We start from the raw sequence: 12,860 nt of genomic DNA, 5'->3' as shown, positions 1-12,860 counted from the left end.
AGTATTATTGCCAGTGTAAGTCAAATGCATTTGTTTTAAGTTATGCAAATGTGTGTGTCTCATTCAATGTCCTTCCAGCATTCTTCTTCTATGTCCATGGGAATACAAACAGTTGTCATGTGAAAACATTACCAAGTCACGTATATAAATGTTATAACTTCCTATAACTCCTGTGTATAGATTTCTCATTGTAGAGTACATTTTGTTTTTCAAAATAATATGACCTTTATCTACCCTTTGAGAGGACAATTGTCCCTTATTATTCTTTAACTAGATTCCTCTACTTTTTGCCTCAAATTTGGTGAAAAATCACCCAGAATCTGTATAAAACTAAACAATGAGTACATGAGTACATATATCCTCACCTTTGAACTGCTAAACAAGAAAGAAAGCAGCTAGTCAACAGTATCCATCTTATTGACCAATGAACTGGATTTGTAGTGCTACAGTCAATGAATTAATTATTCCACTGTCTAGGCATGCTGACCACTAGGTTATGCTACAAATTATTTCAACTGTTTTTAAAAATTATACTAATAATTTACTTTAACACAGCTACATTTTGATAACTTTCAGAAATCCTATATTCATTTCAAAAATAAAACATAACTTTAGGACTCAGCCACATTAGGTTTAAAGCAATTTTTAATTTGCTATAAATTGTTTCCACTTATCGCGAGTATTTAAAAAAAAAAAAAAACAGTTGAAGAAATCAACAGGTTAATACATACTAAAATAATAAATAACAGATATAAATGTTTGATTTTTTATACAATACAACAGAAATTGAAATATGAAATTTTGAAGCTGGATTCACTCCTAATTCTGCAGTGTTTCATATTATTCCAAATTATTTTTTTGTAAAATACAAGTTATATTTAACAAGAAAATAAAATATAAAATCATCACTTGTTTGCACAGACAGTACCCTTCCTTAGCAGTAAAATCTTCAAAATATTTTAGTCTTCAATATATAATCAGACTGTATTTGAACAAGAAACACTGTAATGTTAAATTAGAGATTCATGCCAATTATTTCTGTTTTCAAAATAATTAAGAGAAATTTTGTATTTCAAAAGAAAACAAACATCTGATTTTGTTTATGAATTTTGTATACATGTAAACTTAGAATATTACTGATAGTGCAACTTAAGTCCATATTGTTTATTATCCCTCGTATCACTTTGGTATATATCAGTCTCATACAACTTGGCATACATCGTGATTTTAGGCTTAATAAACCTTGATACTAGGCTTTAATACAAATTAGGTGTATATTTTATACCAGATATCCCATCATATATATATATATATATCATTTTGATATACGACGTTAATCTGGTTCTATCGAAGCAAATGTACATTCTAACATCAGTCTAATGCAATTTGGTACGTATTCTGATGTTAGGTTTAATGGCAGTACAGCATTTTAATCTATATACACAGGTATAATTTCATCCATCTTTCCTGAAGTAAAAAAACAACAACAACTGATCAGGAAAATTTGCATAATTTTATGCTTATTTTATTCTTTGATATGAAATATATAAATTTATATTTATTTTAAAACTTATGTAACAGATTTTAAAAGTAGACAAAACAATTTACGATACTGGTCAAAGTAATGAGAGCTGGCTGGCTTTCGTTCGCTTTTAGAAAGGAATTCTTACCATTTAGATAATTCATTCTCTTTATCCTACTTTTATAATTACACTGTCAAGCCAAATTTTCTTCATTTATAATCGTAGATAGATCTAACCGGCTTCAGTCAACGTTCAAATCGATCACGAGGAAAAGCGTGTGCGTCTGCGCAAAAGATGTCGTGGGCAGTATGCAAGGACGGAGTTGTGATTTCCATTCCTTAGGCTACCAGATTTAATCAAGAAAAGCTCTGCAACCTATGTGTCTTACGGAACCTTCTAGGACAGAAAGGGTGTTACCAGTATTTGTCTTTCAATCAAACAGTTCCCGAAAGGTAATATTTACTATTGGTTGCGATGTAGCCTTAGGTTCCTGATGGCCTTTCCTCGATTCGCGAGTATCCGGTCTTACCTCGAGGTAGAGTGTACGATCAAAAAGGCCCAGTACCACAGGGAGCATGACTCGAGGGCCCATTCTGGTGGTCTCCTTCCTTTTCCTCGTCACCCGTACCAGCCAAGTGACCGGGGTAGCAGTTTCACTTCTGGCTGCTTTCCCGTCAGACTCTGCCCCCTCACTCGGCCAAACTCTTCGCCGAGAAATGGGTGCAGTTGAAAGTAGTTTGGCCCATAAGAATTTTACGTTCATAACCAGTTGGATAGCAGTTCCAAATAGCACAGAAGAAGTGATAAACATTTCGTGCCAAGCTCTAGAAAATATTCATCCCATTTTGGTGTTGAATTTCATACACAAACCATATTCCTTCTTCCTGTCTTTAGTCGCTGGCTACGCAGGAGTTCCAGTGATTGGTCATTCTCTACAATACAAAGATCGGGCCTCTCAGGTAATGTCCATATCTCAACTGTTTAATCTCATCTAAAATAGGCGAAAACTGTGTTTGTTACTATTTTGTGCAGTACTGTTTTGGCACTCTAGCATAATATATAGAACATTAAACTGTAACCTTTCACTATATAGAACTATTTTTTTTTTTTCTTCTATCGGTTAACAGGAATTTTCTCATTCAATAGCTGTAAGTTTTGGAAACAGATAATTCATCAAATCATTTTACTGTTAAGCAAGCTGGTTGCGTCTTAAGCACGCCGTAAACTTTTCACATCCTCTAAAAGTTTGTATCAGTAGTTATTTTAAAATATTCTAATATACTGTTCTGACTCTTTGAAGATATTTCCTGGTGGTTCAGCGGAAACTTGACAAACTTACTACACTAAAATCAGGGATTCGAATTTTTGTGGTGAATATCCTGTTGTGCAGTTTTGCGCCAAAACAAACCTAGTGCATGCTTTAAAGATTGTCTGTTGTTAAGTGTAAAACTGAACATTGGGGTGTTTGTGTGGTAGTCACTGTAGGAATCGAACCTGGAACTTTAGGATTATTGCCCCTCAAGCTTACTAGAAAGCCATCTTGTGAGGGTAAAAGAAAGTAGTTGTATTATAATTATTAATTATTTTAAACAATGGTTTAGATATCAGCCTTTTATCTCAGTGGTTAATTTGTAAGGTGAATACTTGGTTTCACCAACATCCCTCCAAAACAAAATCGAAGGAAACAGTAAAACGTAAAATGGGACTAATGAGAAAAATTGAGATGCAAATAACATGTTCTTTGTGTGTCCGAGGGTCGCGGGTTCCAATCCCAGTCGCACCAAAACATGCTTGCCCCTTTCAGCCGTGGAGGCGTTATAATGTTACGATTAATCACACTATTCGTTGGTAAAAGAGTAGTCCAAAAGTTGGCGGTGAGTGGTGATGACTAGCTGCCTTCACTCTAGTCTTACACTGCTAAATGAGGGACAGCTAGCACAGATAGCCCTCGTGTAGCTTTGCGCGAAATTCAAAACAAACAACAAACAATCTTTCTGTGATTAATTATGTTTATACTTCTATATAGAGGTGGAAGGGGCGTGGATCAGTAGCGCAAGTATAAAAGATGGGCCTTCCGCGTGAAATGTAACTGAACCCCTTCGTGTATTTCTTTGTAATTACGATTCTGGCTGATTGATATCATTAACTTAACAAAATATATGTCTCTCCTCATGTCGGCAATTTTTAAGTGTGTCAGGCCTTTCTGTCCTCCCGTCCCGCAATTGCGCGGGCGTTCTTATGCGACTGGTCTGTAATATGTAATATGTTGAAGACAGCCGTAAAAGACTTTTTTTTTTGAAAATATTATGATACATTTAAAACCCACCTCAGGTTTTTGAAAGAGCATTTTTCATCGGTACGACAACCAAACATTCCATACGTCTCTCTAATCTATCAGTGAACAGAGCTTGATATAACTTGATTATGGGGGATCACTTCAAGATCTCGACTCCCGCTCTCAGCTCCACAAATGAAGGAAAAGACGTTTTCGATGGTAGGAGAAAGCATTGGTGATTCACAGATGGGAATGACCATCAAAAAACAATGAAAAGGGCCCGGCATGGCCAGGTGGTTAAGGCATTCGACCCGTAATCCGAGGGTTGCGAGTTCTAATCCCCGTCACATCAAACATGTTCGCCCATCCAGCCGTGGGGGCGTTATAATGTTACGGTCAGTCCCACTATTCGTTGGTAAAAGGGTATTCCAAGAGTTGACGGTGGGTGGTGATGACTATCTGCTTCCCTCTAGTCTTATACTGCCAATTTGGGGACGGACATTGCAGATAGCCATCGTGTAGTAGCTTTGCTCGAAATTCGAACCAAACCAAACAATGAAAAGTGGCATGGATCAAAGAGACATATTTTTAAAAAATTCTTCTCAGAGGAGTGAAGAAACATCTACCTTTCTCAGACTCTCTTTGATCCACTCTTTTGGACTGTCCTCATTTCTGAAATACTTGGATACTCCCCTTAATAAAAATATATTTCTCTAAAGCATTTTATTCACATTTTTTCTTAGCTGGGTCAACACGCTTAATGTTGTCTCTAACTTCAGATTTTGCAAAGTTGACCAATGTTCTCAAGAAACTCTAATGTTATATCATTCGTTGATTCTAACTTCAAACGATTACAACGTTGGTTATAATTTTATTTTTAAAGACTTTGTTTATTTTTAAAAAGAATTACATTTTGGTCAGAATTTAAAAAAAACTGCTATTTTCACTTCACTATATCCTCCAAACAGTGAGGTAGATTTCATTTCTATGATCAAGTAGTGAGGCAGGCTTCATCCAGTTAGATCAAGTAGAGGTGCAGGTTTTACAGAATAAGATTAAATAGTGAGACAGGCTTCATATACTTAGATCAAGTAGTGGCTCAGGTATCATTGATGTAGATAAAGTACTGACGCAGGTTTCATCCAGTTAGACCACGTAGTGATTAAAGTGTCATTTGATTGGATCAAGTAGAGATTAAGCGACCAAAGATTTAAACGCTGTTAGCACTGTTTAGGAACAGTTTTCCTGCACCGATGTAAAGAATATTGTTCTAAGAATTACAAAACGCTATTATACGAGGGCTGTTCAAAAAATACGCGGATTGACGTCATAAAACAAAATGTTCTTTATTTAGAAGTTACAGGTCTGGGACTTCTTCAAAGTACTCTCCTCCCCAACGCACACACTTATCCCAACGGTGTTTCCACTTGTTGAAACAGTCCTGGAACGCTTCTTCTGTAATGTCCTCCAGCTCCTTCGTCGCATTTGCCTTAATCTCGGGAATCGTCTCAAATCTTCTTCCTTTGAAGAGTCTTTTGAGTTTGGGGAACAAGAAAAAATCGTAAGGAGCAAGGTCAGGTGAGTAGGGGGGTGGGGAAGAACAGTGATCGAGTGTTTGGCCAAAAACTCACGAGTTCTGAGGCACAAATTTCGTAGCAACGCGGTGCATCTTCAATTTTTTGGTCAAAATCTCGTAACAAGATCCAACTGATATCCCACACTCTTCAGCAAGCTCCCTGACAGTCAGACGTCGATTTGCCCACACCAGGGTGTTGATTTTGTCGACGTGTGGGTCGTCAGTTGACATGGAAGGACGTCCAGGACGCTCATCATCTTCAAAGGACTGTCGACCATCCTTAAAACGTTCATGTTACTTGAAACATGCCGTACGCTTCATAGCAACATCATCGTAAGCCGTGTTAAGCATAGCAAAAGTTTCAGTCGCAGATTTTCCAAGTTTAACACAAAATTTCACAGCAAGTCGTTGCTCCTTCAGGTCATTCATTCTGAAATCCGCCAAACGAAAAAAATCGCACTTCACTTAAAACCGCGTAGCTAATACACAAATGAAGATATCTGCAATCGGGAAATGGCGTCGTAATCAGCTGATCTGTGCGAACCTAGCGACACCAAGCGGATTCCCCTGGAACCAACTGGAGCCGCGCAATTCAAACAGTCCGCGTATTTTTTGAACAGCCCTCGTACAGCACATTAATATTGTGTATATGTTTGTGTTTTATTTGTATTTATTTTAGTGGAGTCATTCGTGGGGAAATTTTTAATTGAAATGTTTCAGTTTTCAACTACCATTACACTCCTGTTTGTTATCCCAAAGTTAGGTAGATATTATCAGAGGTAACGAGAAAGGACGTTTTGATAAGGTAACATGAAACTACGTTTTAATAAGGTAACATGAAACTACGTCTTGAAAAGGTAACGGGAAACTGTTTTAAAAAGCAGTTTAGTCGTTATATTAGGCTTAGTTGGAAAACATAACTTCTTTTCACGTATCAGAAAATGTCTTTTTTTTTCTCTGCTTTATTTTAACTGAGAAATTACGGCATATAGTCCTTCATAGAAATTATATGAGTGATTTATCAATATAATGTCTGATTCTGGAAGGTAGGAGGGTGGTTTACCAGCCCCCACTTTCTGAATAAGTAAACAAAGCTCAAGAAGTAACAAATAGCAGTCAAAACGTAAAAGTCTAATCATGTTACCAAATATGCTTTTTGTAAAGATTTTAGTGCTATCAGTTTAATTAATTAGAATTTGTGCATAAACTATTTATATACAAAACTAAAATCACAACCTGCTTTATTAATAGGCGTAATAACAAATTGTTTTCGAAGCAAACAACAAAATCTAGTTTATATATTTTTACTCCCGTTATATTGATAATTTATTTTGCTTTAGTTATTTAAATTTGATTTCATTCAAGTCTATCACGAAGTAACAACAGTATTCTTAACGCATATTACCTAGATATTCACATTATTGTCATAACAGACAATGAACTGAACTTTCCCGTCCTTGGACTAATTTACCATAAAAAAAAAAATAGTTTAGTTTCGTACCTCTTATTAAAATGTATAATTTTTCCCAACTAAAAATATATTTAACTGTGTGCAAAACTTATTTTATAAACATTGTTCAGTGGATATTTAAAAATTAACATTAATCAAGGTCAGGAGATTATTTAGGTTTTTTACACAATAATTTCTAATAAATACTGTAAAATATTACAATATAAATATTTTATAAATGGGATAGTTAAATTAATTTCTAATTTTGAGAGGTCGCTACTATTTCATGAACTTTTAAATTTATAAATGCTAGCTTTAACTCTGCTGTTTGCCATTGTGTGATAAGGGTAAAGTGTAGGTGATTTGATATGTAACAATTTACTTGAGTTATATTTGATTTGGGTTGACAATGGAGGACATGAGTGTAGAATTATTACTGATTTGTGTAGGTAAGTGTTTATAGTTTTTGTTACATAGTAATAATTTTCTGAAGGGTGAAAATTCGGTATCCAAGATAAGGGTACTTTTGAAATTGTTTTTAGGGGTAACTTCCATACTTACAGTTTGGTTGCAGAAGGTGAATGGTAGAAGGTGATTATATCTGGGAAACTTAATATTTCCATCTTTGGTGTGCTATTAGCACAGACATTTCCTTTTAAAAATTATAATTTGTTGATAAACGGTATAATTTATAATTGTTTTATTTAAGTACTCATTTAAGAAATTTGTTATGGACAATGTTTGCGGTATATATATTTATATATCTTGAACAACTGATTATAAACACCCATAGTTGCTGAAACCAGTATAAGCAAATGATAAAAAAGCATTATAACCTTAACTCCTCGACAGGTAGACCTTTCGTTTTTAGGCATAAACTAGGAATAGCCCTCATGAAAAAATGGTTTACCTTTCAAAAGAGCTCGGGAGTTTAAGGTTTTTATCATTTTGTACAATAATATGTTAGCTGTTTTATTATTGTTTTTACTTTTATACTCTCTCTCAGCGATCAGTGTAACCATAATACATTAGTTTTATCAACTTAACTCCCTCTCAGTCATGAATATAACCATAATACATTAGGTTTATTACCTGTACTGTCTTTCAACCATGAATATTACCATGAAACATTAGTTTTATCACCTTAACTCTCTCTTAACAATGAATATAACCATGAAACATTAGTTTTATCACCTTAACTCTCTCTTAACAATGAATATAACCATGAAACATTAGTTTTATCACCTTAACTCTCTCTCAACCATGAATATAATTATAATACATTAGGTTTATTACCTGTACTGTCTTTCAACTGTGAATATAACCATGATACATTAGTTTTATCACCTTAACTCTCTCTCAACCATGAATATAACCATAATACATTAGGTTTATTACCTGTACTGTCTCTCAACCATTAATATAACCATGAAACATTAGTTTTATCACCTTAACTCTCTCTCAACCATGAATATAATCATAATACATTAGGTTTATTACCTGTACTGTCTTTCAACCATGAAACATTGGTTTTATCACCTTAATTATCACTCAACCATGAATATAACCATGAAACATTAGTTTTATCACCTTAACTCTCTCTCAACCATGAGTATAACCATAATATATTAGGTTTATTACCTGTACTGTCTTTCAACCATGAATATAACCATGAAACATTAGTTCTATCACCTTAACACTCTCTCAACAATGAATATAACCATGAAACATTAGTTTTATCACCTTAACTCTCTCTCAACCATGAATATAACCATGAAACATTAGTTTCATCACCTTAACTCTCTGTCAACCATGAATATAATTATAATATATTAAGTTTATTACCTGTACTGTCTTTCAACCATGAAACATTAGTTTTATCACCTTAACTCTCTCTCAACCATGAATATAACCATGAAACATTAGTTTTATCACCTTAACTCTCTCTCAACCATGAATATAACCATGAAACATTAGTTTCATCACCTTAACTCTCTCTCAACCATGAATATAACCATGAAACATTAGTTTCATCACCTTAACTCTCTGTCAATCATGAATATAACCATAATACATTAGGTTTATACCTGTACTGTATTTCAACCATGAATATAACCATGATGCATTAGTTTTACCACCTTAATTCTCTCTCAACCATGGGTATAGCCATAATATATTAGGTTTATTACCTGTACTGTCTTTCAACTATGAAACATTAGTTTTATCACCTTAACTCTCTCTCAACCGTGACTACAACCATAATACCTTAGTTTTGTAACCTTTAATCTATCTTAGCTTTGCCAACTGTTGCAAGTCATCAGTGATGTCACTGTCTCTTCCTTCTAATCTCTAACATTAATAATACCTACCTCTGGATTAATCTCTGTCAAACTGACTAAAAAGAGAGACTGCGATTTCTGATACAAATTAATTGCCAATTTTAATTTGGGTTTCTACCACTCAGTGAAGAACGTATTGACGCATATCAAGTCCTGTAAAGTGCCATCTGACCATAAAGCGCTCGTGTGTAATGTCCACAAACACTAACTTTCAGTGCCTTAGAATAGATCTAAGATAGTGCTAATGAAGCGCATGATACTTCTGTTGCTTACCTTTAGTACATTCGTCAAGTCTTTACATGTATTCAAGTTTATCCCGTTATCATTGAAATTAGATAGAGCAGGGTTAAAAATTGCAAAAAGCGTGCAAACTGGAATGTGAATTAGGATTTGGAGAAAGGATGGTAATCGCCAATACAAAACTGGAATGTGGATTAGGATTTGGAGAAGGGATGGTAGTCGCCAATACAAAACTGGAATGTGGATAAGGATTTGGAGAAGGGATGGTAGTCGCCAATACAAAACTGGAATGTGGATTAGGATTTGGAGAAGGGATGGTAGTCGCCAATACAAGGAAAGGATCCAGACACTTTGTATTTACTAATTGTCAGTAATTTTACTTTTTAGAACTGCTTTCTGTACTGAGTGCTTTCCGTTTGTGCAGGTTGATATGTACTCAGTGTCACGTGTTATAATTTATCTCGGACGAGTCTCTGATTTATTATGTTATATACTTTACGTATTACGATTTCAAACAGCCGGAAGTTTGAATTTAAATATGTATCAAATTTATGATATTTTCTAACAAGATTGATAAACTCAATTTTCTTTCTTCACACTTAAATGTTTTAACATACAAGAAAAAGAATACAATTTATAATAACGGTTATTACAAATAGTTAATATTATTATTTATATACAAAAAGTTTATAAACTCACGAACAATATTCTTTCTTTTACCTGGTCTGGAACTGGATATTTTATCAACGGTTCAGGTCCACGAGGCACAAATTAATTTTATGTTGATATATAGGTACACGTCACCCGACTGGAATGCTAGCCAGCTCTATTCTTGTTTGGCCTAACACGGTTCACCAGCTTGCTTTTTACAGAGGAAGATACATAATGTCCTCGTTGAAAAACTAACATCCGAGGTTAATTCTCTGAAATTCAACGGTTCGTAATGTTCTAAATCTATAAACGTTTCTGCTCAAATATTTGTTTTCCGATTAATAATTTATCACAGTTATATCTTCCGAGACTTGTAGTATACTGACTGTAGCGGCCAAACATTATTGTATCACTGTGTCTCGACTAGCTTTTATACCAACTAGGCGAAATTCTGGAACGTTCAACAATATTAAAAGACACGCTAGTGTTTTCGTAAAACGTATATTGGTGATTCTTACTCTCTAGAACCTTCTACAAATATAGAGAACAGGCGGGACTTGTGGAATACACATCCTACAATATACGTCGCATGCATCAAACTTAAACAAACACAGATATTGAAATAAATGTGTAACAGTAAATCCATTACATCAAACAAATCTAAAAGTGTGTAATGTATCAGACATCATTTTTAAAACTAGTGAACACAAATGATGCTGAAGAAATTTAATTTGAGCGAAAAGGTGTCCTAGCCACCTAACAAAATTATCTAAACAGATAGTTAATTCATAACCGGAAAAAGAAAACTATCATTCGCATTACTGTTTTCAAATAATCTACCTAATTCCAACCCACACTGTCTTTAAAATTATCTACACATTCTTATCTACGTTTTCGTCTGAAGTATCTTCCCATTATTGCTGACAATGTCGTCCAAACTATCTACTCATTTTTTCCACACTGTCGTCCAAAGTATCGACTAATTCTTACCGACACTGTCGTCTTTAATGTCTGTAGGATCTTGTCGACAATATAGTCTAAAATATATGTATATTCTTGCCCATACTGTTGTCCAAAGTATACACCCATTCTTACCCACATAGTAGTCTAAAATATTTACAGGTTATTGTCGACACTGCTGCCAGTAGTAGATGCGTTAGAAGAGCAACAATCAAATCCCACACTTCAGTTAGAGCAATCCAAAAGTTGGCAGTGGGTATTGTTAACTGTATGCCTTACAATTATTCTGTCAATTAAAAATTAAAAAGGGTTATATGTAGATAGCCCTTTTGTAGCTTTGCACAAAAATTCTGGAACAAACGTACTGTTTCTGTTTGTTAGAAACTAAAGTATACCACATACTAGTAATAGTTAGTTTTTCTGTTTTTTGTTAAAGTTAACTGCAAATAAAAAACTGAATTAGAAGAAAGAGGTCTCAACTTTCTAGAGTATCAGAGCCCGCTGGTTTCTCTCCCCTGTACTAAATACGCACACGTCAAAACTTGGTGCAGAGAGAAGTTCGACCAATCGGAGACCCAGAAACACCATTAATAGTTGCTGCCTACGTCGTTCATCAAACTCGTGTTAGAAACTATGGAGAAACATGCACATAATAAATTGTGTAAAACTCAATCGATATATATATATATATATATATATATAAAACTAGAAGTGTGACAAAGAAGGTTAGAGAGAGCTCTATTATTTGTCCAAGCTGAAACTAAAGAAACAATAATGATTTAAGTAACTCTCCCATGCGGTCAATAAATAGAAAGAAAAGAACGTTCAGCAGCAAAGAAAAACAAGAGTATAAGGATACACTAAGACTGAACACCTAACCAAGCGTCAGTTATTAACGTTCCATGTTGATAAGTTGATTTCCAGCTACCTCTTACTATTTGACATTTGCCTGTCAATATTTCAATAGTATTACAAATTTGTGTTGGTCACAACAACTGACAGTGTGAACCATACGTTCTTCAATTTGACCTCCATCTAGGCCTGAAATAATTGAATTATCAAGTTGTTGTTGGTTGATTGATTGTTTGGAATGAAGCACAAAGCTTATCTGTGCTCTACCCACCACGGGTATCGAAACGCGATTTCTAGAGACGTGAGTTCGCAGACACACAACTTGATGCCTCCAATGGCACAACAGCATGATAAATATTTATCTGGATATTTTTTAATATGAAACACATTTATCTAGAACTGAAATAATTAAGTTATGAAGTTGCGTAATTAGATTTATTTATCACTGAATACAACTACCTATTTCATGACGTGACAACTGGAGCTGAAATATTAAAAAAATTACCACCCAGAACCAAAACTAGAACAATATCATGTTCCAAGTCTCTCTCTGAAGCTGTTTGTTTTCGTTTTTGAATTTCACGCAAAGCTACACGAGGGCTATCTGCGCTAGCCGTCCATAATTTCGCAGTGTAAGACTAGAGGGAAGACAGCTAGTCATCACTACCCACCGCAAACTGTTGGGCTACTCTTTTACCAACGAATAGGGGGATTGATCGTCACATTATAACACCCCCACGGCTGAAAGGGCGAGCATGTTGGAGTAGGTGCTACAACTCCATTTTCCGTGAGAAGCGATACACAAATATTATTGGATGTTGGTGCACTGGATCGCATAAGACTCGTTTTTGATGATGGAGTGCACGTGGAGTAACGTCATCACGCATGGACACAATCATTTTGGTGTTCTTGTGCACATGACAACACACGACCTTCATGTGAAAGATAGTTTAGCAGATGGGTATGAACCATTAGTTGTAAAGACTTCAAAGTA

At 34.9% G+C, this 12,860-nt stretch overlaps 1 protein-coding gene across 2 annotated transcripts in view; it reads left to right on the top strand.

Moving 5' to 3' along the window:
* Window positions 1-1,825: 1,825 nt before the first annotated feature.
* LOC143248571 (glutamate receptor ionotropic, NMDA 3A-like) overlaps window positions 1,826-12,860 on the top strand; it is a 59,960-nt gene continuing 48,925 nt past the window's right edge. The window contains exon 1 of one of the 2 annotated variants that reach the window (XM_076497022.1): window positions 1,826-2,482. In XM_076497022.1, the coding sequence (XP_076353137.1) occupies window positions 2,099-2,482 (384 nt within the window). In that variant the 5' untranslated portion in view covers window positions 1,826-2,098. Of the gene's footprint in view, window positions 2,483-7,133; window positions 7,270-12,860 lie in introns of those variants that run through there. The other variant, XM_076497023.1, reaches the window with a different exon arrangement.

This window comes from Tachypleus tridentatus, chromosome 4 (assembly GCF_004210375.1).
Source record: "Tachypleus tridentatus isolate NWPU-2018 chromosome 4, ASM421037v1, whole genome shotgun sequence".
Classification (NCBI taxonomy): domain Eukaryota; kingdom Metazoa; phylum Arthropoda; class Merostomata; order Xiphosura; family Limulidae; genus Tachypleus; species Tachypleus tridentatus.
Note: the sequence above shows the minus strand (reverse complement) of the source record. Positions and strands in the feature narration are given on the sequence as shown.